Source organism: Aulonocara stuartgranti (assembly GCF_965226115.1).
Source record: "Aulonocara stuartgranti genome assembly, chromosome: 1".
Lineage (NCBI taxonomy): Eukaryota > Metazoa > Chordata > Actinopteri > Cichliformes > Cichlidae > Aulonocara > Aulonocara stuartgranti.
Window position 1 is genome coordinate 13,896,974 of NC_138939.1, and position 24,864 is coordinate 13,921,837.

Here is a 24,864-nt window from a genome sequence, read left to right on the forward strand (position 1 = left end):
TTTGATGCGAGTGAGCTTTATTATCAGGAGGTGAAAACAAGCAAAAGCTAGGATGGCGAGGACAGAACTAAGCTGAACTGGGAAAACTAGTGAACAAACCTGAAATCATAACATGCAGGGAGGAACACGGGATGATGAGCAGAGAAACGCAGATGGACCGACAACGAGCAAAGGCAAACACACACTTTTAAATACACGGAGGGAAACAAGGAATAGCAAACAGGAGGGAGACACGGCTGAACCTAATTAACATGACGAAACAGGGATGGCGGAAAACTGAATACAGTGACACCAGACATGGACCTTCAAAATAAAACAGGAAATAGACAGACTGAACTTACAGACAGACTCAGAGACACGAAACAGAGAGAGCCAGAGTACAGGGACCAGAGTGGCATGAGGAGCAAAGGAATCCAAAACCTACGAACTAGAAATACAAAACAGAAACCAAAACACTAGTAAACACGAATCAAGAAGAAACCACAGACTAATAAAAGATAATAATACAAAATCAAAACACCGGGTAGGACCCTGACAGCAACCCTGCAAACTGTGATTTTGCATTTATCTTAGATTACAAAGTGTTAGCAGGCACCACTTTGACAGAGGAGCATCTTCCATTTTCTGTAATGATTCACGGTACACTGGATTAAGCAATATGTTTATGAAAAAGTATTAGCACAATCTTACTGTATTTGTCCTAAACATTTACATTTTAGGAAGTGGTTTGTTTATTTCAAATAAAATCAGATGCTTTTTCTATGATTTTAGCTTAGCTTGTGTAATTTTACACTACACAAACAGCTTAATTTTCAAAGATGCCTCTGTCATAACAGCTCTGCATGAAACATGACAAGACAAGAAACAACAACAGTTATTCTGTAAATTTGACAGTTGATGAAAGATGAAATTTAGTAATCATAAGCTACAAGTCTGTGTTTGCTTTGCTCCTCTGTGCAAAATTTTTTAAGGTGATTCTTTCACATTAAACATGAAGCAGTGATTCATCGAATGAGTGAGTGTGACACACGTTGATATTCCTTTAGTATTAGGTGAGTATGGATATCACAAGTGCTTAAACAACATAAAGAAAGTACGTTGAAGCATGGCGAGGTGGCAGGCAGGCAGGTGCATGAGAGGCAGAATGATGTGCCAACCACAGCTATATAATCGGGGAACAGAGAGCCCAGGAGTTCTCAGATGGCACTGATGAGCCTTTCCCCGCAGGGGTCATCAAACCTGTCAGTAGACATTGCAGAGAAAAGGATGGTTGGATTGTATTAGGAGTTCTCAGATGGCACTGATGAGCCTTTCCCCGCAGGGGTCATCAAACCTGTCAGTAGACATTGCAGAGAAAAGGATGGTTGGATTGTATTATGGGTGTGGATAACTCAACCTGGAGAACTAGACTGGGCTTAAGAGGCTTTGAGCGATAATGGTGAACTATGATGTAAATTTTTCACATCAACAAGAAACCCATCGTTGACATTTAATATTCTTCTTTTGGCTGCCTCCTGAATGGCTCATCTGCCTCCATCTCCTGCTGTTGCATGAATACTCCTCTCATACTAGTGAGTCTTCTTCACATCATCCACACTTTTCGTCTCCATATTACATTCTTTGTCCAATATATCCCTCCTTTCACTATCGCTCCCCTACACATGCATAAACCATCTCAGCCTTGCTGCTAAAATTTTGTTGTCTCCAAAACCCTTATATCAAATAAGTATTTTTTATTGGCATACTTTATGTATAAAATAATAAGGGTGTGATATCTTGCTGTATCTTGTAACATATACAGCATAAAAAGTGACCAGAAGATGTGTTGTAAGCTTCCACTCAAAATTTAAATAGGTGGAAAATGTTGAGAAAGAAAGTGTTGCAATGTGGCATAATCATGCTAGGCTGTGGTTGCGCCTGTAAAAAAATGAAAAAAAGTTTTAGTTATTTTCTCCTTTTTTCATATATTATATTATCTGTTGTTACACTGTGAATGTGTTCCATTAATGTTTTTAAAGTGTAGACTGAAAAATATGAAAAAAGGTCCCACAAATTTAGGAGGGGAATTGAAAGAAGTTCAGTTTTGGTTTGTGATTTGTCCGGTGCTGAAATATATATAAAGAATACACACTACCAGTCAGAAGTTGGGACATACCTTTTCATGTATTTATTTTTATTTTTTTTCTACATTGTAGATACATACTGAAGACATCAGAGATATGAAAAAAGATATATGGAATTATGCAGCAAAGAAAAAAAAACTTTAAATATGTTTTATATTTTAGATTCCTCAATGTAGCCACCTTTTACTCTGTTGGCAGTGCTGCAAACCCTTGGCCTTCTCTCAACGAGCTTCATGATGTAGTCACCTGAAATGGTTTTCACTCTACAGGTGTGGCTTTAGGGTTCATTTGTGGAATTTCTTGCCTTCTTAATAGGGTTGGGAACATCAGTTGTGTTGTGCAACAGTTAATGGTTAACTATTGGATACATTTGAAAGGTCATAAAAAAATCAATCTGTTAAGAAAGTGTTAGGAAATTGTTGGGAGAGGGGAAAGGATTTTAAAAATAGTTTTGGGTGGGTTGGGGATGATAGAGCTGGAGCATTTAAAGTATATGACAAAGAATTTAGTCAGACATTATTGTTGCCTTTAAGGCCTACATGGACATGGAAATACATTAAGGTAAATAGATCATTATATATTAAGAATATTAAGAAGAGGAAATTTACAACAGATATTTGTCAAGAATTTTATAATAGATTGGAGAACAAGTACAGTGACTATTTACAGTCACCACAGCAGTCATTTCATTGTTTATAAATCCCTCCATGTTTGACGTCCACATGACTTCAGAATTCCCTGTACAGAAACAGAAACAAGAGCATTAAAGTGAATGTTTGTTCGCCCGGTCTTTCTGGCAGATGCAGAGTTATGGGCTGTAATTTAAAAGGTCCTCACATACAAGGTCTTAAATAATCAGGCCTGATCTTATCTTAATGACCTTGTAGCACCATATCACCCTATTAGAGCACTTCGCTCTCGCTCTGCAGGCCTACTTGTTGTTCCTAGAGTATTTAAAAGTAGAATGGGAGGGAGAGCCTTCAGTTTTCAGGCCCCTCTTCTGTGGAACCAGCTTCCAGTTTGGATTCGGGAGACAGACACTATCTCTACTTTTAAGATTAGGCTTAAAACGTTCCTTTTTGCTAAAGCATATAGTTAGGGCTGGACCAGGTGACCCTGAATCCTCCCTTAGTTATGCTGCAATAGACGTAGGCTGCCGGGGGATTCCCATGATGCATTGAGTTTTTCCTTTCCAGTCACCTTTCTCACTCACTATGTGTTAATAGACCTCTCTGCATTGAATCATATCCGTTATTAACCTCCGTTTCTCTTCCACAGCATGTCTTTTATCCTGTCTTCCTTCTCTCACCCCAACCGGTCGCAGCAGATGGCCGCCCCTCCCTGAGCCTGGTTCTGCCGGAGGTTTCTTCCTGTTAAAAGGGAGTTTTTCCTTCCCACTGTCGCCAAAGTACTTGCTCATAGGGGGTCATATGATTGTTGGGTTTTTCTCTGTATCTATGAAGCGCCTTGAGGCGACTTTTGTTGTGATTTGGCGCTATATAAATAAAATTGAATTGAATTGAATTAAAAGAAGTCAACATACTGCTCTCTGTGACACTGAAAACTTTTGACTCCATGACGTTGCCATCTTTCCAGATAGTTGCTGTGTGAGTTTCTCCAAGCACGAGTATCAGTCGAAAGGAGCAACAACATTGTCCAGTGCCACACTGTTGTAAAAAGCAATTCTTCTTACTGTGGGAAATAATAATACAAAATGTTTAAAACAAATGATATTTATGACATCTTATGCTGATTAAGCTAATCTTACATTTTTATGTACAGCATTTTCACCCAATGCCTCCATCCCACATTTTTATTTCCTCTAGCTTACAAAAGCCAGTGTTATAATAAGACTAAAAAAAACCCCAAAAAAACCATCTCAGTCATACCCGTCTACACTCTGGAGAGTCAAACTGTACTCAGTGCAGTTTTGTAGCTCCAGCTGACACAACATTAGCTCGTCAAAGTCGTTGGTACAGTCAAGACTGGAGTTAGTTGTCTGAATATTTCCTGCACGAAACATAAATTATAAATTGTGGCTCATTAAGAATTCACACATAGAATAATCCATTACAGCATTTGTTCACTGTAATGTACATACTAGAGAGAACTGCTGCAGTCGCGATGTGTGCTAAAAGAAGCAAGATAACAGAGATCCTGGTGCAGACTCGTCTGGAAAAGAAAAGGGGAAACGCAAAAGGAGATCTTTTCTTTCAACAAACATGGCGGATTCAGTAAGAAAGACAACTCCAAGTTAATCAGTTTACCTATTTGAATCCATTATGAAACAACTGAGTGCATTTTTTTCTGCTATGGAAAACACTCAGCTACGGTCTATATCCTGGGAATGCGAACGCTGCTTACGCCCTAGTGATGGGTCGTTCGCGAACGAAATGGCTCTTAGAGCCGACTCTTTGACGTGAACGACGCGAGCCGGCTCCTTATCGCGAGCCGTCACGTGGTTTTTTTTTTTTCCTTTCTCTCAGCCTCTCTCTCGCACTTTTTTTCCGCTTCACTCTGCACGCGAGCCTTGTGCTTTACGCTGGGCAGAGGGGGGAGGGGCGGTAGTTACACTCAGTAGCACAGGAACAGAGCCAGAGAGAGAGAAAGAGAGGCAGGGACAACAACATTAGAAAGGTATAGTAATCATCCACAACTATTTTCGGTTGCAGATGATAAAGGATTGAGAAAGTTTATTCATGCAGGTCCATATGACAGAGAATATGCATGTTCTTTTAGTTTTCATATTATAATTTATATTTAATTGTGTTGTGGTTTGCAGTGTTTTGTGTTCTTTTCACTTTAAATTTGTGAAAGGAAAAAGCTGAAAATGTAAATAGTTAAAACTTGAAATGTGAATAGTTGATTTTTGTATTAGATGATTTATTTATTACATTTTATGTGGAGTGAATAAATAAAAGTATATTTACGGTGGCCCCTAGAGACAAAGCACATACAAACTTCAAATCACGTACGAACTCTGAAGCATGTACAAACTCCAAAACACGTAAAAACTCCAAAACACGTAAAAACACGTACAAACTCCGAAGCACGTAAAAACTCAGAAGCATATAAAAACTCAGAAGCACATAAAAACTCAAAACACGTACAAAAGAACAACAGAAGTGCTCCAGGATGCTGGGCGCAGTGTTGAGCCTTTGTTATCTTGTGGCTACACAAGCCAGCAAGTACCAATGACCGGATTTGGTGTGTGGTAATAACAGGTAAATGAACTTTTTTTAAAATTATTTGAATATATATATGAGTGCCTGTGTATAAATACACAAACAATACACACATGCTTTCAATTGTGTAATTTAAGTGATCTAGTAGCTCTGCTTTGGAAGTTCAGTTCATGCTAGAAATGTGTTTTGGAGTTTGTACGTGTTTTGTCTCTAGGGGCCACCGCATATATTTATATATAAACATATATAAATAAAACCACTTGTTTTTACGTTAGTAATTCCTTTTGTGCATAATTTTATATTATTGTTAATAATAAATTAATTAAAGCAACAAAACAACCTGAAGAGCCGGTTCGGAGCCGAAAGAGCCGGCTCTTTTTAGTGAGCCGAACCGAAAGAGCCGGATCTCTAAAAAGAGCCGGAAATCCCATCACTATTACGCCCAAGTCTCACAGTCTTCCTGTTATGGGAGCAATAGAAGGATATATTGCGCCACATTAGGGGAAGTCAGTCCTACTCACATTTCTTAAGGAAGACAGAACCGTGCGCATAAAGCCCACAACAGTAGTCGAGGGGGAGTTGACTCAAAAAAGCTACTGAAATCCCAGTGTTTGTGTAGAGTGAGAAATTGGGTATGCATTATCTGACACAGCCGTATTAAATACTCTTAATAAAATCTATTTTATACTTCAACAAAGGTATTATCACCTTTGTTGGTAACGTATTACCAACATTGACATTTACATTGACATGTAAATGTTTAGAAAGAAACCCATCATTGACATTTAATATTCTTCTCTTGGGTGCCTCCTGAAGGGGGCACAATGGCTCTCCTGCTGTCACTTGAATACTCTTTGCTTACACTGGCCTTCTGCATGTCCTTATTTACTGCATCTTGTGATTTTCTTTGTTGTCTCTCACTTTTCGTCTCCATATTACACATTCTTTGTCCAATATATCCCTCCTCTCACTATCGCTCCCCTACACATGCCTAAACCATCTCAGCCTTGCTGCTCAAATTTTGTCCCCAAAACACTTATATCCAGTGAGTAGTTTTTTTATTGGCATACTTTATGCATAAAATAATAAGGCCGTGATATCTTGTTGTATCTTGCAGCAGAGATATACAGCATACACAGCATAAAAAGTGACGAGAAGACGTGTTGTAAACTTCCACTCACAATTTAGATAGTTGGTAAATGTTGAGAAAGGAAGTGTTGCAAGAGTTGTAGATCTTGTTCATGTGGCATAATCATGCTAGGCTGTGGTTGCTGCTGTACAAAAAAATGAAAAAAAGATTCAGTTATTTTCTCCCCTTTTCATATATTATATTATCTGTTGTTACACTGTGAATGTGTTACTGTTTTTGAAGTGTAGTCTGAAAAATATATTTAAAAAAAAGGTCCCACAAAGTCAGGAGGGGAATTTAAAGGAGCTCAGTTTTGGTTTGTGATTTGTTCTGTTGGTTTTCTTTCACACACATACAATCAGTAAAACTTTACTGATATAACTGTTACTGTATTGCAGCACAAAACGGCTGACATGTAACTCAACTGCATTAAGGTTGATGTTATTTTCCTGCTATGCCCAACGGCCAGAAAGAAAAACCAACATTGGTTAAATACTTACTTACATACTTGACGATGACGTTGGTTGGGTGGGTTGATGTACAGTCATATATGTACAGGGTTGTACAGTAGGGGGCTGGGAACGCAGCCTTGCGGGGATCCGGTGCTGTAATATATATAAAGAATATACACTACCAGTCAGAAGTTTGGACACACGTTCTCATTTGATGGTTTTTTTTTTTTTTTTTTTAACTTTCTACATTGTAGATACATACATACATAAAACCTTTTACTTTGTTGGCAGTGCTGCAAACCCTTGGCCTTCTCTCAGTGAGATTCATGATGTAGTCACCTGAAATGATTTTCGCTCTACAGGTGTGGCTTGTCATTGGTTGAATTTCTTGCCTTTTAATGGGGTTGAGGCCATCAGTTGTGCTATGCAGAAGTCAGGTTGGTAACACAGCTGACAGCCCTATTTGACAACTGTTAGGATTCATATTATGACAAGAACCAACCAGCTAAGTAAGACAAATGACAGTTCATCATTATTTGAAGAACTGGAGGTCAGTCAGTCCAGAAAACTGCTAACACTGAATGTGTCCCCAAGTGCAGTTGCAAAACCAACAAATGGCAATATTGGCTCACATGAGGACCGCCCCAGGAAAGGAAGAGTCACCAGCCTCAGAAATCATTCCCAAAATTAACAGATTACTAGGGACTACTAAAGATTACTAGCGACTACTAAGAAAAAGCAACAAGCAGAAGAGATTGGTTTGAGCCAAGAAACCAAGGAATGGATATTAGACTAATGGAAATCTGTGCTTTGGTCTGATGAATCCACCCGCCTTGCCTTCGCATGACACAGAAAAGGTGAAGCCAGGTCTCTACATGCATGGTTTCCACTGTGAAGCATGCAGGTGAGTGCATTTTCCTCTGTGCTGTGTGAGGCTGGAGGTTGACCTGTTCTGAACAACTATTGGCAATCAGCTCATCAGCAAATATACAATGATTAATTTAAAAAGACAATGGAATAAATAATGTATTTAGAATGATAGTTATTCCATTGTAAATATCTAACATCCCTCCTAAAGTTTGAAAAATCCTAAAAAGTGTAATCTGGATTTTCTATGACATCAATGCTCAAAATTTCACTTGGCAATCTAGAATAATATAAATATTTTTCATTGTAAAAAGTTAATTATGAAATCAAAATTGACTCTAGTTCAAAGTCCTTATGTGCTCTTGATTTGAATTTCTCATCACACTAAGTCATTGACTCCTGTTTATTCTTTATTAAGAGCCTTCTACAGCCATCAAACTCTGCATATACTCAACACTATGATGTAAAAAAAAAATAGATATCTTTTTATAAACGTATTACAATGAAGTCAGTGTTCAAAGTGTAATACTGTAATACTGATCTTGCCCCCAGCCCACCTCAATTTTTTGTTCTTGTGCCGGTGCCTCTAAGGCGATACTGAGTTTCGCCAGTAGGTGGCAGTAGCGACTCAAACAAACGAGTGACTGGCAAATCCCTTACAAAAGTAACGCAGGCCAGTTTTGGTAATGGAAGCCTTCAGTAACACCTAACTGCTGTTTTGCTGTGTTTCAGAGCAATAAACCTCAATTTGCACCTGGATGAACCTTGTCTTCCTTCAGCATGTAACAGTAACATAAAGTTATTCTGGCTTGTGATCAATTTGTAAGTGATTTATGAGTCAGTTATGAGACTAGTTAACCCCTACTAAATCTACTATTATATGCTATTGTTTATTATTAGTACATTTTCTACATATTACGCCATACCAATAGGAAAAACTCTGGGCCAGACACAAACAATCAATTAAATAAATGAAACAATGAATATCTAATGCGTGTTTGCATGCTCACCCACTGCAGGTGAGTCTGTTTTGGTCATGTGATTTCATGCAAATTCACAGTGCAGAGGCGACAGTGTCTGCTCATGCTGAGAACACAATATGGAGGCGGACCCTGATAGACATCCAGCCTCCAAGCAACACTGAAGGAAGCCAACATTAAACATCTGAATTAAACAACGTGAACAGAAAAGAGCTACATTATCAGGAGTATTGACTAACTACTGAAAAGTTTATAATAAATGCAGCACTATTTGTATGACTCAGTGTAGCTGTAAATGTATTGTGTTTATCATTACTATATGCACATTAGTCAAGCTTTCAGATATGTGACCCCCTCCATTGTCATTAACAGGATTACATTCTTCTTTGTGGGTTTTGTTTTTGCTATCGGTTTTGTGCTCTCATTTATTAACGACTTTAATTTGAAGTACCAATCTCTAAAATGGGTCACCGCATTGGGATCCAAGTTACAAATGATACGCAATGATGCTTGAAGAATTTAATATTAAATTGTTTGTGCAGACTGTACAAAGTACAGCATACTGTAGATCATTGAAAGTCTTCAGTAATGTCTATTTGAAGCAAACACATCTCAGAGTAATTCACTTTGAACATTTTTTTAACTCGGGAAAAGCAAAGAGATTAAAGCTCACTTGTTTTAGCATTCATGACAAATTTAACATATTTTGGTCTTATCAGTATTTATACATTCCAGTAATACATTTCAAATGTCCATCCATCCATTCGCTTCCGCTTATCCTTTTCAGGGTCACGGGGGGTGCTGGAGCCTATCTCAACTCTCATAGGGCTACACCCTGGACAGGTCGCCAGTCTGGCACACAGAGACAGACATCCATTCGCACTCACATTCACACCTATGGGCAATTTCGAGTTTCCAATTAACGTAACCCACTAACTGCATGTCTTTGGCCTGTGGGAGGAAGAACCCACGCAAACATGGGGAGAACATGCAAACTCCACACAGAAAGACCCTGGCCTGATGGTGGAATTAAACTCAGGACCTTTTTACTGTGCGGCAACAATGCGAACCACTGTGCTGCCTCATTTCAAATGTGTTATTTACAATTAAGTGAAAACAAAACAAAAGAAAATAACTTGAATTTTGGATATAAAAACAACATGACAAATAAAACTTTTTTCCTAAACATTTGTTGAAAACAAACACTTAATAAATTACGGTTATAATTATAGCCATATAATATCTGAAAATTCTTCAGCAATGTTTCTTTGAAACAAACAGAGCCCAGGGTAATTCACTTTGATTGAAAAGCATTCTAATGGCAACATGTACATCACTTATACCCTAAGTTTGTTTTTATTTGAGATCGTACACCATAACTGAAAGCCCATTTCAAACCTACACAACAACCTTCTACGTAACTGACTTGCACTTCCCGAGAAAAATAACCACTGTTCAGTCGACACGTACCACAACGACCTGAATGGTGTGGAAGGCTGTGGTGTAGGGATAAATGGAGTTTCTAGTTCCAGCGTCATGTATGAAGTAGATTTATCGCAAAAGTCAAAATAGACCTTAAGATTTACCCTCTGGTGAATGCATTCAGAAACTTGCCCAAGGATATATTGGCATGCAGACTGAAGTAACCTTACATTAGTAGATGACCTGCTCTACCTCCTGTGCTCACCCCTCAAATCCACCGGTCAAGTTAAATTCAGTCAGACCTTTAAGGGTCGGGTCTCCCTTGTAAAAGAGATCTTTGGTCTCAATGGGACTAAACTGGTGAAATCAAAGTTAAATAAATAAAATAATGTTTGTTATGAGTACATTTTAAATATGCTGAACCTAAGTGTTCTCACAGTGCAAATCTTTGACTTACTATATAGAATAATTTCCAAATGACAGCAGGATCATATTCTATAAGAAACAGTTATCATGAGATCATTTTCATGCATCCATGTATTAGAAAGAGCTAAAACTGAAGTTATGGTCACAACACTACACACTTTGATAGCCACTCTCTGTGATTATTGGTACAGAGCAGTTAGTAGATTTAAAACAGGTGGGTACTTGGAGTTCAGAGACACGCTGCCCATCCTGAACTGGAACAACTGGGCTTAAGATGCTTTCAGGGCTGTTTCTAAGTGACTCCTCCTCCGACTTGTCCAAATGTTCCTTATGCTCAGTATTTCTGTGCTCTAAAAGCGAAGCATCAGGCTGCCTCACCAAACTTGGAATTTCCTGATAGTCGTCATCCACTGCAAGAAAACTGTGTGACCCTATGGGCACACATATGGGGACCTCTTGATAGGACATGTCTGTTGATAGAAGAGGTGAAACCACTGATGGTGAAATACCACTTAGTTGTGCAGGAACTTGACAAGCTGGTATCTGGTGATCCGGACATCTCTCCATTCCACTGTTACTGGGATGGTAAATAGAGTCACAAAGCATTTCAGCCGTCCCCTGGGTGTTTAAGTTGTCTGTCATAGTCTGATGTAAACAGCCAGGAAGAAGGAAGTGATAGGTTTTATTTTCAAATGCAGATACTCCAGAACTCGTTTCAGAGAATAATTCACTTCCTTGTGTATTGTTTGACTGTGTCGGGAGACTGGTGCTCACTGGTAATATTGGGCAAATATTTGGGAATATTTTACAGAGCTCATTCTTAGCAGCTTTAGCAATAGAAGATTCTCCATTCACAGCAACGGGGCTTGCAGTATTTGTATAACTTAGATCAGAGGAACCCGTGCTGACCCCACTGCTTTGCTGAAGGCTTCCACAGCTTGTGTCTGTCAATGACACCTTCGACCTGAATACAAAGAAACAATTACTGAAACTGCCAGATATAAATCCTCAAGGAAATGTCTTGTAATGGTGATGCATCAATGCAGTCAATACTAACCCCAGTTCACTGTCATCTGGAATAAGGGTCTCAACATGTATGGGGATGGTAATGATGGGTTCAAGTTTCAAGACCTAAGCAAAATGAATGAACAGTCTTAAACATTTCAGTTGAAGGAGGAAAATCTTTTGGAACTTTAGTATGTTTCTCAAAGTGCCTTTTGTATTCCTTAAGATATCATTTCTGGTTGACTTAGTTTGCCCTGTTTTTGGGACAATAGGATTTAGTGACTGATTTTACCGTAGAAAAAACCTGTTAAAAAATGCAGAGCTGGATTCTGATTTCAGCACAATTTCTGTTAAATCATAGCGTTTGTGAAGGCCATTTGACTCCAGGGCTGATTATGCCATGAACAATGAAAAATTAAATATAGTGTCACTTAAGACAGGCCACAAATTCAAGTTCAGCTGTAGTCCCTGCAGATCAGCTGATTTTTAGTGCCAGTCTTCATCAGCTGATGGCTAAGCAGATACATTTCTATTCTAATCGCCAAATGTTGTCCACTAGATGCATTAGATTTTCTTTTGACTATAACAGTCCTGATAAAACTGCTATTTATAGACCAAATGTAAATCCAATTATGGCAAATGATGAAAAAGTGATGCAATATAATAATTTAATGAAAATCACCAACAGATTTTAAATTGTTAATAATTATTAATAATAAAGTAAATGAATGCAACCATTGAAGTTAGAAGTTTTTGACCTCACCTGTCTCACCTTCTGCTCACTTGGATTAATATTAAGAAAAGAGGGATTTGTAGTTTTCGGAACTGCATCGTAATAGATTTTTCTCAACCTAAAAGGAAATGTAGGAAAAAAATGATGACCCCATTCAAATATTTAGGGGAAATATGCACTGACCGAGGCACAAGAAAAACTTGTTGATCTACATGACTCACTTTGCATAACAGCCATATTTAGCAACGCTGAGGATGACTGCAGCAATGCTGAGGGTGATAATGATAACCAACATCAGGTTGTGGCGGGAAGGACCTGTGAAATAACATGTATGAAACAAGTTTAATAATTGCAATCTTGCACAGATGTTATACAGCAGAGAGATATAGTAGGATAAAGTGCATAGCATATGCTTATATGTCTGCTAACAGACTTGTATTTTGTGTTAGATGTGTTGTGTTGATGACACTGTGTGTCACTACTTAATGCTATATAATTCCTAAACAGTTTCTTCATATTGCCTCAAAAGGATAGTTTTTAGTTATTTTTTTATACCAATGAGAGTGTCCCATTGCATTTTTTTTTACTCTATGCAGCCTCCAAAATGTAAGTTACAAAGATAAAATATACATTTTTTAAAAAGTCTTCATACTCTATCTTATACACGGTATGAATGTTCAGATCGATACTACTTAAAACAGGACATAGCATCATAATTTATTGATTTATTGTTGCTTTGTTGTTCAGGAGATTAAAAAAGAGAAATTAAAACTGTACATATTATACATACAAACTTTTTATCTCTTTGCTGTTGAGATTTCCACAGATCCTTTATATTCGAATACACTTCTAAATTCACTTTTAATGTTACAATCTAAGCTGCTCATCTCCACTTTTCTCTGGAGACAACAGCTTACATGATAGTTAGTTTGAGAGTTAATATTAAAACTCATATTATTTTTCAGCTGAATGTGTAATAGAAATATAATTAGGGCCTCTTAACACAGTTAAGAAATACAGAATTTACTGTTTTACAACTGAATAAAGACAGTTCTTACCAGTTTCAAATTCCCACTCTTTGCTACTGTCACTGAACTTGCCACTCAGACTTAAGAAGCTTTTCACGCTGACCACATATGCTGAACTGGGAGCCAGGTCTTGACCTTTTATTACATAGTAATTTAGTTCATCAACTGTGGCTGGTTTGAAAGGTCCAGATGTCTAGTATGGAGGAACAAAAATGAGTTTGACAGTTGTCCATGTTTACATCTCCAGAACAAATAGTTACTGTGGCATTGTTCCTACCTTTTCTGTTTCTCCTTTTTTATAGTAAGTCACCACAGCAGTCATTTCATTGTTTAAAAATCCCTTCATGTTTGACGTCCACTTGACTTCAAAATTCCCTTCGAGTTCATTGACTGATTTGATTGTTGGAGTTTTTGGTTTTACTGTACAGAAACAAAAGAGCATTAAAGTGAATATTTGTTCACCTCCAGAGAGTCTTTCTGGCAGATGCAGAGTTATGGGAAATAATTTGAAAGAAGCCAACGTACTGCTCTCCATGACATTGATAGCTTTTGACTCCATGATGTTGCCATCTTTCCAGACTTTTGCTGTGAGAGCTTCTCCTAACACACGCATCAGTTTGAAGGAGCAACAACACTTTCCAATGCCACACTGTTGTACAGCGCAGTTCTCCTCACTGGGGAGCAAAGGATAATATGCAAAACACTTTAAACATTCATATGCCACAGCATATTTACACTGTCAGCCACAGCATTGAAACCACAGACAGATGAAGAAAGTAACAAGTAATGACTACACATTAAATGCAGTGTTAATGATTAACCTTGGATTCCAGTTACACCCAACCAATCATCTTTGGATCATGCTAACCTCCTGCTACAACAACGCCACATTTTTATCCTTTGTACACATGTCCCACATACTGAGGCAGTGTTACTCTAGTTTACTAAAGTCATTGTTTAAACAGCACAAAAATTATGGAATAAAATTAACAGTGCTCATCTATTGACATATTCCCCTGAATCCCAAAGAAGATTAACAGACAGAAAAGCAGCTGAAATTTGTCAACTGTTTAACACTTATTGATTAAAAAAACAGCCTAAAGAAACAAAAACAAATTTGGGAAAACTGTACATATTGTAAAAGTACAATATGTTTGTTCTTCACAAGAATGTACCAACCATTTAACTGCCATAGCTTATTATTTTAGTTTTTTGCTGTTTTTTTTTTTTTTTAAAGTTTGATATAACTCTGTGCACATTCATTTTACCTCTCAGCACCAGTAATACCGAGTTTGCTGGGATTTCCACTGAGAACTTCCACACAACAAGAACTGTCTAGAAAGTGAATGAGGAACACAACGAAGAGCAAAAATCCAAACATCCCAATCTAACTGAGAATCCACTCAGTGTGCCAATGCAAGTCCGGTCCACATACAGCCGACCCAGGAACCCCCACACAGGGCAGATACCCTCAGATAAATCGTGTCTATACCCGGACACGTAGGAGCTAGTAGCAAAAGCAGCACCCAGTCAAAGTAAGCCTGTTGGTTTTAATGCCATGGCTGATCGGTGTAATACTAAAATCATCGATTAAAAACACACCGGGCATACTTGTCTTGGACTTGGAGAGTCATGCTGTACTCAGTGCAGTTTTGCAGCTCCAGCTCACACTGCATCACCTGGTCAAAGTCGTACGTACATTCAAGGTTGAAGCCAATTGTCGGATTCTTTCCTGAACGAAACATATTATACAAGTACGAAAATTATGAGTGCTCACACAGGGCTCACACAGACTATCTAATTACAGTATTAATATTATTATTATTATTTTACTGTAAGCTACATACCAGGAAGTACGGCCGCAGTTATGTATCCAAAAAGAAGCACGGTATAAGAGATCCAGTTGCAAACTTGTCTGGAAGAAAAAACGAAAATAAGATATTTTCTTTTAACAAACCTGACGGATTCGTGAAGAAAGTCAAATTTACGTTATCCAGGTTACCTGTTTGAATCCATTACGAGACAATTTAGTTCGCGTATTTTCATAGAAAGCGGTCTGCTCGGCTCCAGCCTAAATCCATTCGCACAGTGTGTCTCACAGTCTTTCTCATGTGAAAGCTGTTGCAGAATGCACCACTCATTTAGCGGAAGTCAGACTCACTGACTTTTCTTTGGAAGGACAGAACCGTGCGTATAAAAACGGGGGAGGGGGGAGTAGACTTACTGTAAAACACTGTAAAATCCCAGTTTGGCAGTAGAGTGGGAATATGGAAAGTTATGGAATAAAAACGATGGAATCATTTAAATTAAGCAAAATTTTCCTCTTTCTTTTTCCCGTGCACATTATCGACAGGAACTAACATTACCAATTATATTTTGTTGGGTCTCTAAAGTTCACTGGCTGTCCTCAGCTGTTTTATATTACATTTATGCTAAAAGTCTCTGACCGCTTGTGTGTCATACTGTCATAGACCTGCGTTAGGCTACGTATAGTAAACGGAACCTGAACATGAAATTATACAGCTTTCATGGAAACATTTTAAGCCTACTATTGCACATAATAAATAATGCCTTGATTCTAGAATTGCGATATGCCATTCTTGCACAAAGGTCGTTTTTATTATATGGAGAACATGAGAGGAAAAAATAAACCATGTATAAATAATTTGGAAAAAAGTTATGATAAACACAGTATGATTATTTGTGACAAGCTAGACAATAAACAAGACAACAAACACAAATGATTCTATTCTATTCTTAAGGATATTTCTAATTGGCAAATTACTGCTGCAGTTTTGCAGTTTGATTTAAAAAAATACAGTTCACATTTTCAGCATTTTTTTGCACAGTCAATAGCCATGACGTGACATAAATTTATATATAGACTTATTTTAGGTTCAAAACATAACACACAATTACAAGAAACCTTAGACCCATACCAGGCACATTTTAATGAATGTATACCCATGTATAGTGTAGCACTAATTTTCATTCACTGATGATGTAAAAGGGGAGGAACATGTTTTAGTCACATTGACAGGAGGTTTATATGTCCCCTTTCATCTTCTTCCACAAAGTGGAATGTATATAAAGCAAGTTGTGGTGTTTAACATGAATGTATTCTCAGAGGAATTTCCTTGTTGGAAGTCAAACTGCCATTGTTCGGGTGCAGGAGTCAAACCTGAGTTGTGTTGGATGTATTTTGGTTATATAAATGTATTGAGGGTTACACTTTACTTTACTTTAAGTTTTTCCTCTGTATGTGTTTCAGGGTAATTTTCGGATCTCTGCCAACTTAGAACACCTGGGCAGTGTGCTCCCTGACTTCAAATATATTACTGGCACTCCACACTCATGTATCCACGCCCAAGACTGAGCCTACTGGTTTCTATACTGTGTTTTGTTTAACTGCCAAAACAGTGATCCTCACTTTTTGTCATGGCCTTATGAGCCAGGATGTTTCCTTGAACTGTCTGAAGTTCACTGAAAACAGGAAGTCAGCATGGAAAACAATGGGAAAAACATGTGTGCTTTTGTATGTATGTGCAAAGATAATTTCATCACGTATTTGAAGTATATGGAAATTAATTTGTGATATTATCAAATAAATAAAAAGATACATAATTTAAATACAAGTGTAAGTATTTCATATGAGACATAGAGACATAAAATGTACATGTTTAAAACTTGTTGTGTGAGAAGTAAACTGTTTGCTTTTGTGTGCAGTAAACTGAATCCAACCTTTTGAAGGCAAACCATTTCTCACTCACCATCGATAATTCCACAGTTTTCCCTTCTCCTCAGGTTAAGAGCCTTGGTGTCATCCTAGACAGTTCACTTTCCTATAAATCTCACATCAATAATCTCACCTGTTCTGCCTACTTCCATCTACGCAACATTAACAGATTACTTCCTTCTCTTTCCACCCAGTCTCCATTCTTGTCCACAGTCTTGTTACCTCCCGTATTGACTACTGCAATTCTCTTTTGCATGGTCTCCCCCAAAAATCCCTCCATAAGCTTCAACTGGTTCAGAACTCTGCTGCTCTCATTATCACCAGAACCCCCTCCTACCAGCACATCACCCCCGTTCTTCAGGAACTTCACTGGCTCCCTGTGAAATTCCGGATAATATTCAAACTTCTTCTGCTCACCTTCAAGGCCATTCATAACCTCGCTCCTCCTTACCTTTCTGACCTGTTAACCACTACCTGTTCACTTCGATCTTCTTCTTCTATCCAGCTTACTGTACCTTCCTTCCGCCTCACCACCATGGGAAGCAGAGCTGTCAGCTGCTCTGCTCCCAGGCTGTGGAACTCTCTGCCCCCAGAAATAAGAAACATTGGTTCTCTCCCCCAGTTTAAATCCCAACTCAAAACTCATCTTTTCAAATCTGCATATTCACTGTGAATCCACTGTTTGTTAATTTTATCTTGTGCTTTTGTTTTATTGTTCTTATTTTGCCATTGTTTTACTAAGTGTTTTATCCTATTGCAAAGTGTCCTTGGGTGACTTGAAAGGCGCTCATATATAAAATCTATTATTATTATTATTATTATTATTATTATTAATTGCATTTGTCCCTAACCACCAGAAACCCTCACGTTAACTTTTATCATGTGGAAAAAGGTTAGCGTTCATCCGTCAGCTTCACTGTGCTAATGTTATGCTAACGTAGCTGTTTTGCTAGTGATCACGTAGGACATCATTATATACCAGCTAGTCCGACTTCAGTACCCCTACAAAAGTCACTGCTGTACGTTTTAATTTTTTCAGAAATCTCTTAGTCAGAACATGGCATATCATGTTTAGGTGGAAACTAGCGAACTAATTTCCTGCTAACTTCTAACTCCGTTGAATTTATTAAATCTGTTTTCATGGATGCCTGAATGTTAAACTTAATTGTTACACCTGGTAAAGCAGCAACGCTAATCATTTTATTAAAGATGAAAGAATTTAGACAGTTTTTAACTCTCAGTAATGCCGCAGTGTTCCTTTGACTTTGGGACCTGAAGCAAACGGAGTTTTGAACCCAGATTACTCCGCAAGGCTCCTGACTACGGCAGCCGTACCGCTCCGCCAAGCCATCAGGCGGTGCCTTCATAGCTTACCAAAGTCGTACTAAAACATTTTTGACAGATTTCTGCACGCCATGTACTACATCAAATCGGTTCGAGGTCAGTAAGCACAACCAGAATTCATACATAAGGCACACTGTTGATTTTTGAGAGAATTAAAGGATTTTAAGTGTGCCTTAAAGTGTGCAAAATACGTTATACAGAAGAAAAGAATATATCACGATATATATCGTTACCCCACATGCTTCAAATTATACCATGATATGGATTTTAGGCCATATCGCCCAGCCCTACTCAAGAACATCTCTTTAAACAGTCTTTTCTCTTACCATTGAGTTTCTTTTCAGATCTAGAATATATTAATTTACATGAAGTCTTTGTATGATATTGAAGCCTTTTTTGTGGTGAATTATGTACACAAGAATGTCCTAAAAGGGCTTTCTTAAATAATGTCTGATTTTTTTCTCTCTCTCAGTTGTCCTGTTAGGTTTCCTGTAGGTTTTGTTTCACAGCTTTCAATTTTCTCCTCAAACATAAAGTGGCTTGGTGCCAAAAGAAAGAAAAAATAGTCTGACGTACTAACCGATCAACTATTGCAGACACGGTCTGTTAAACACGGAACAATCAGGCTTACAACACATTGCAGGGAATCTGTCTGGTCTTGCAAGTGCATTGTCAAAGAAGACAGTTTCGTTTTTCCCTTTAGGTTTTTCAAAACACTAACCAATCCTGCACCAGCTATGGATATAAAATCTCAAGACTCGGTTGTGTTCCTAACATTGGACAAGCTGATTCTTTTTCACACGAAATTGTCTTAGACTCTGGATTGTACAACTAACATGTCGGCTTGGCACAACAAACAAAACTACAGTTTTTTTTAGAAAGTTTAATGAAGAAACTAGACAAGCTGGTGCTCTTCAAGACAGCTAATAATTTCACACTGACAAATATGAGACAATCCTGAGTTTCAAGTTCTTCAAGTTCTCTTCTGGTTCAGTCCATCTGTTTGTGTCTAAAACAGACTTGAAAGATGATTCCTGATGTCTATCAGTAGGTTGTCAGTTAGTATTATTACTGGTACTTCTCATATATACACATTTTAAGCAGTGTTCTTTCAGAAATCTTCGGTATCTTAAATATTATGACACGTCACATTTATATTTTTTCATCGTCTCAGACCTTATAAAGCATATGGTGTTTGAAAGTAACCAAAAAGAGGTTGTGGGTTTTTTTTATTTTAAATTAAACCACCTGTATATGTAAAATGAAATGCCATGTTTATATTTCCTTAAGAGGATATACTATTATTGAAGAGCTGTGTGCATTTTCCGCACCCATACATTACATTCTCTGAATAACTTAGGGTGGTGACCACTTAAAGAACAGCAGTTTTTCTTTTATTTGCAAAGCTATCCTTAATAAAGTACCATTCTATTTATTTAGAATGGTACTTTATTAAGGCTGAAGTTCAAGCCTTATTTTGAAGGTCTCTTGCCGGATGTATAATCTATTTTTTATACTCGCTGGCTGCGGCTGCTTCTGCTCTCTGACTAAAATGTCTATCGTCAGTTTTGATAAATTACCTCAGGTATCAAAGATTTGGATCGCTCTGAGGCGGCTTGACAAAAAAGGTTCGTGAGTTTGTGTGAGTTTCTCGTCTTCTCGTCAGCCGTGATTTTTTTTTAATTACTCACTGATGTCAGTCTGTGCGTCTGTGTCCATGGCAACCAGCCCCTTTAACCCGTTAAAGTCAAAATGAGGATTGTGTGCTCATATTTTCTTTTTCTTTTTTTCCCCCAGATAATATAAGTTAAATCCATTTAAAAAAAGTTTATATATTATTTTTTGCTTTATCAGGCAATAACGTACTCATAAATAACCCCCCAAAAGGGTAGGAGCATTTCGCTGGTGACTGTTATATTAGACCGCGAGCTCACATCTAAAATTATTTTATTTTATTTTTTTCTTCAAAAGAACCAAAGAGGGAACAAAAATCTGATTATAGGATTACTAGAATCATGCAATTGGGTATTTAGCAAATATATTAAACGGTTAATTTTAATAAGAGATGAATGAAATACTGTAACAATCAAGTGTTCAGATGTGAGTGTTTAAAATCCATGTCAAACATGGACAAACAACACACCAAAACATTTGTGCCTAATAGCATATATATATATATATATATATATATATATATATATTTACATAACACTTACACATAATGTATATCTAAACAATCTGCAGTTAACTGAAAATACTAAACACAACAAATGTCTCTAGTTAACTATAAAGTCCATTCACTTGGATTGTAAATTTGAGTTTTCATGATACTCATGTGAAGTGTGCTACCATGCATTCAAACACAGTATATGTAAATCCAGCTTTCTCATGACGGCCATAAGACATAAATAAGCACTTCTGTGTTGAGAGAGATTATACTAAATATACTGCTTTTTAGATCTGATGCACTGATAACATTCAATTAAGTTCAATCCAATTCAATTTTATTTTATTTATCAATCAATCAATCAATCAATCAATCAATCAAAATTTATTTATATAGCACATTTTTAAGACCGAAGTACACCAAAGTGCTTTCCATTAAAATCGCAGTACAAATAAAATCACAATGAAATATAAATTACAAATATATAAAATAAGATAATTACATAATCTAAATACAGAGCCAGATGTAAATTACCCTAATTCGCCTTAAATGCCAGATCAAACAAATACGTTTTTAAACGTGATTTAAAAGACTGAATGGAATCTGACGCGCGAATATGAAGAGGGAGAGTATTCCATTATGTAACGTCAAATCACAAAAACAGTTGCCTCAAAGTGCCTATAACTATACTAACCAAATGTCCAGCTACTGGCATGTTTTCCACAGCATTGGTGGCTGTTTTGGCTTATATCTTTATAAATTATAAGTGAATGATTGATTAACCATTAATAAATGCACTGTTTGCAATTATGTAATGGTAACATTGTAAAAAGTAGACTCTTACATTTACTTTGCTGCAGATGAAAAAGTGGCTACTCTTCGAGAAGTGTCTATTCCCCCAGCTGCTGATGTTACCATCATTGTACAGGTATGCATTCATCCATCCATTGAGTCAGCCAATCAACTTTAAAATCTCCAAAGTTATACATTTAATTCTCACAAATATGCATTTAAAGCAGACATTAAATTTAAAGATTTAAAATGATCACAGTCCTCACAGCATTTGTTGAGATTTGATTAATCTTTTATGTGTAATTATGTAATTGTTCTTTCTTATCATGTGTATTTTTGGATTGATTTGTTTTGTTTTTGTTGTTTTGACTTTGACTTTAAATCATTGATTGTTAATATTATTAAGTATAAAACATGAATGTGCTCTTTTGTTGTTTACTTATTAAAATATTGCCCATTATATTATATTATATTACATCACCTTTTCAGATTGTCAGCAGTGCTTTTGGGCTGAACTGCTCCAATGTTGTGTTCAAGGTACATGTGTAAAATACAGGCATTTCTCTAAACGTTTAGTGGAAGTGGGTCCATGTGTCAAAAATGATTAATGAAAAAAAAAATTGGTGGGAGCTCTTGAAAACACAACAAGCTGATAAGTTTCCTCTGTGTGTAGATAAGGAACCATCATGGCCATCTTATCCCTCTGAACAGCTCCATCCCTGCTAACAGCAAGCACATGTATGTGGTCTGGTGATGTAAAAGTCTTTACATTTAATCACTGCATACTGAAAATATATAATCAAGCAGTTATATATTTTTCTTCACAGACCTTACGTGCTTGAGGTTGCAAAGATCTTTCAGCATGGTAATCAGTGTGTTTATCTTTAACAGTCTGTAAATGTTTCTACATTTCATAATCCTGTTAATGGAATAACTACAGCCAATCAGCTTAGCTTATGGGATATACAAAGGCAATGGAATTATGAACAAACCTTGTATCAAATGTGGTGCTGGGAGGGGTCCCAGCACCTCTATTCTGGAAAAAGTATTTGCAATGATTCATTTGCTGTAAAAGAAAAATAGAACATAATATAAAGTATTAGATTTTCTTGTCATGGGACAGTTTTTTAAACAACAGACAGAAATTTTAGAAGGTATCACAAATGGAATATCCTAAAGACTACTCTTGGTCAGCATCCACATCCTGTGAATGGAACCGCAGCTTTAATAGTAGCAGTGAATGGACTCGTTTTCCTTTATTTTGGATGGGAAACACATGAAACACTTAAACATGAATCAGTTTATCATGGCTAAATTATTCTACAAATAGTAAAGAAGATACAGAAAGAAAGATCACTACAATGTATAGTCCTGAACAAAAAGGCACCTTTTTGATTTCTGTTTGGTTTCATATTACTTCAGTGTGTCCCAAGCCGAGAACCATCCCCATGACTGTGATCAATAAAACTATGAACACAAGACTACAGACTATTGAAAGAAGGGTAAGTGCAAGTATTCTTTAATGAGAGTACAGTACAGTTAGTGGTTTGGCAGTAGTCCACAGACTGATCTCCGAATGAATATATTAACGACTTAATAACAGATGCTACTTGTCTGTAAATGATTTTAGATTGTATTTTTAATTATAGATACAGAGACTGGAAGACCTTCTTCCTCAAGTCAAACTCAGGCGTAATGAAAAACTAACCCAGGTATTTAAACTTTCTTAAAGCGGTGAATGCACTGAGAAACGCAGAACCATATTGAAGAGTTTTAGCCTCTTCATCAAATCTCTTAACCCATTAAATCCCCAAAATTTCCCTGCAAAATAAGTGCATGCATTTTACTCCTTAGACATCCCCTACACACAATATGTTTAATTATTTTTTAATGTCGTAGGGGCTTAGAGCAGCAAAAGTTGTTCCCAGTGGGTTTAAATGGGTTAATATTACAGTGAGTTTTTAAAAAATCAAACACCTGGTCATTATCTTTTTGTTTGTATCAGGAAATTGAATGTCTCAACCAGAAGTTGAGGTTTCTTCATCAGAGAATGCAGGTAAATCAAAAGTAATTATCATCCAACTTCTGCACACAGGGTAGTTTAGTAACTAACTTAAAAAGTGAAAATCTATTATGGCACATTCACATAGGATAAGGCAGGGTAAGATATCCTTTATCGATCCCCTTCAATTCATTCCCTTCCTTTCACTCATCAGCATAAGGAGCAGTTGGTATTCACTGTCAAAATATCTGGTGGACCAACTCCAGTTAGAAGCCAGTGCCTTGAACAAACACAAGCTGACATGAGAATTAACCTAGCGTATTTTTTTTTTTTAATTATAAATTAAAATAAAGCAAAATCTGTGTCTTTTTTTATATAATTCCTTTTTCTATTATGACATTGGGGATTTGTCTATTTATGATGTGCTTTATCACTCATCTGCACCTTAAATAACAGATTGAGATATACAGCACTTTTATTTACTTTTATTTCAAATACAGTTGAGTATAATGAATAATGTGTGTTAGACATATTTACATTGTTTAGGTGTTTTTCTTTTATGTTGGTTCTGCTCTGAATTGTTGCAGGTAGCAAATTCTCACACATGGAAAGGGGTGTTGATCAGAGCCCCTCTGTGGTAAACTGAGAGCCGCATTTCAACTGCAGAGCAATGGTTATAATTGCCATCATGGTGCATCATGTTACTATGTACAGCTGGTTCATGATTTGTGTTTCCTATGTTATAGTGTTTCCAACTACTTATATTATTTATATTAGGATTTCAAACACCTGTAGCCATCCATCTAGTCACAGTCTGGACAAAAAGGCCTTAAACATTTAGATCACAGACTCGTGTTTGTATTCTCCAGGTTAATGCTGATAGTTCTTTCGTGTACTGCTTTTCTGTCTTCAAATGTAGTGAATATATTCCTGTCACCCACCCAAGTATAAGAGCAATATATCTGTAAGACCTTCACTTACTTGAGTAGCAAACAAGTAGCAAACTCATTTTGACTGGTGAACGATGAGTTTGACTGTATACTGCGTGTACCTTGAAATAAATAAAATAATTGAAGGAAAAAAAAATAGTCTGACTGCATTATTTGTTATTAATATTTATTCATTTTGGAACTCTTATGCTCAGAATCTTTGTTGTTGTTTTCTCTTACTGGTTGTGAAAAAGACAATGGTTGCAAATGTTGGGCAATTTCCTGCCTTTGTAACAAATGATGCAAGCACTGAAACCGGTCAGGTCTGTCACACAGTGTTCAGTAATTTTTCTTGTGAAGGGGATTATGCATATCCAATTGCGACATAATATGCAAAGGCTAGGTGGCATCATGGGATTTTATGAAAAACTGTCATTTATTTGTCAAAACAAATGCTCAGAAATTTCTCCCTTATTGGTCCCTTTAGGCACTGTGCATTGAACTTTTTGATGTTAAAAGTGAGCAGTAGAGTTTGTTTTCAGAC

General features: G+C 37.0%; 3 protein-coding genes across 8 annotated transcripts; 1 reads left to right on the top strand and 2 right to left on the bottom strand.

Moving 5' to 3' along the window:
* On the bottom strand, positions 1 to 7,099 carry LOC309708716 (uncharacterized protein). Of its 3 annotated transcripts, none has more exons than XM_082536976.1 (5): positions 4,391 to 5,708; positions 4,225 to 4,295; positions 4,013 to 4,133; positions 3,667 to 3,815; positions 1 to 1,239 (listed from the first exon to the last, which is right to left on the bottom strand). In XM_082536976.1, exons 1-5 carry the CDS (start codon positions 4,402 to 4,404, stop codon positions 1,163 to 1,165), a joined length of 432 nt encoding a protein of 143 aa, XP_082393102.1. In that variant the 5' UTR covers positions 4,405 to 5,708; the 3' UTR covers positions 1 to 1,162. The 3 variants fall into 3 exon arrangements, 2 of the variants coding, with proteins under 2 accessions (XP_082393102.1, XP_082393101.1); XM_082536975.1 differs by lacking the exon at positions 1 to 1,239 and adding an exon at positions 2,145 to 2,861 and having other exon boundaries at positions 4,391 to 5,713; XR_014277320.1 differs by lacking the exon at positions 1 to 1,239 and adding an exon at positions 6,942 to 7,099 and having other exon boundaries at positions 3,655 to 3,815; positions 4,391 to 6,582.
* Positions 7,100 to 9,357: 2,258 nt separating this feature from the next.
* On the bottom strand, positions 9,358 to 15,500 carry LOC309704607 (uncharacterized protein). Of its 3 annotated transcripts, none has more exons than XM_082529877.1 (10): positions 15,353 to 15,500; positions 15,198 to 15,265; positions 14,962 to 15,082; positions 13,876 to 14,024; positions 13,628 to 13,770; positions 13,381 to 13,543; positions 12,544 to 12,637; positions 12,353 to 12,440; positions 11,642 to 11,715; positions 9,358 to 11,548 (listed from the first exon to the last, which is right to left on the bottom strand). In XM_082529877.1, exons 1-10 carry the CDS (start codon positions 15,394 to 15,396, stop codon positions 10,735 to 10,737), a joined length of 1,758 nt encoding a protein of 585 aa, XP_082386003.1. In that variant the 5' UTR covers positions 15,397 to 15,500; the 3' UTR covers positions 9,358 to 10,734. The 3 variants fall into 3 exon arrangements, with proteins under 3 accessions (XP_082386003.1, XP_082386004.1, XP_082386002.1); XM_082529878.1 differs by having other exon boundaries at positions 12,362 to 12,440; positions 14,953 to 15,082; XM_082529876.1 differs by having other exon boundaries at positions 14,953 to 15,082.
* A 4,456-nt stretch (positions 15,501 to 19,956) lies between these two features.
* LOC309708701 (uncharacterized protein) lies at positions 19,957 to 24,420 on the top strand. Of its 2 annotated transcripts, XM_082536955.1 has the most exons (9): positions 19,957 to 20,058; positions 21,458 to 21,525; positions 21,879 to 21,926; positions 22,063 to 22,127; positions 22,217 to 22,254; positions 22,812 to 22,891; positions 23,039 to 23,101; positions 23,395 to 23,445; positions 23,979 to 24,420. In XM_082536955.1, the coding sequence occupies exons 1-9, from the start codon at positions 19,983 to 19,985 to the stop codon at positions 24,030 to 24,032; spliced, it is 543 nt and encodes a 180-aa protein (XP_082393081.1). In that variant the 5' UTR covers positions 19,957 to 19,982; the 3' UTR covers positions 24,033 to 24,420. The 2 variants fall into 2 exon arrangements, with proteins under 2 accessions (XP_082393081.1, XP_082393082.1); XM_082536956.1 differs by lacking the exon at positions 21,879 to 21,926.
* Positions 24,421 to 24,864: the final 444 nt, after the last annotated feature.

Bases quoted from the DNA above. Each gene is read 5' to 3' on its own strand.
- LOC309704607 (XM_082529876.1), bottom strand. From the start codon at position 15,396: ATGAAAATACGCGAACTAAATTGTCTCGTAATGGATTCAAACAG. The intron at 12,441-12,543 runs GTGAGTCATGTA...ATTTCCTTTTAG, and splicing joins AAATATGGCTGTTATGCAAA to GTTGAGAAAAATCTATTACG. The intron at 11,549-11,641 runs GTTAGTATTGAC...CTTTGTATTCAG, and splicing joins CCAGATGACAGTGAACTGGG to GTCGAAGGTGTCATTGACAG.
- LOC309708701 (XM_082536955.1), top strand. From the start codon at position 19,983: ATGTCTATCGTCAGTTTTGATAAATTACCTCAGGTATCAAAGATTTGG. The intron at 20,059-21,457 runs GTTCGTGAGTTT...ACTTTGCTGCAG, and splicing joins GAGGCGGCTTGACAAAAAAG to ATGAAAAAGTGGCTACTCTT. The intron at 21,927-22,062 runs GTACATGTGTAA...CTCTGTGTGTAG, and splicing joins GCTCCAATGTTGTGTTCAAG to ATAAGGAACCATCATGGCCA.
- LOC309708716 (XM_082536975.1), bottom strand. The intron at 4,134-4,224 runs GTATGTACATTA...TGTTTCGTGCAG, and splicing joins GACTGCAGCAGTTCTCTCTA to GAAATATTCAGACAACTAAC. The intron at 2,862-3,666 runs GTATGTTGACTT...GTTTCTGTACAG, and splicing joins TTTCAGTGTCACAGAGAGCA to GGAATTCTGAAGTCATGTGG.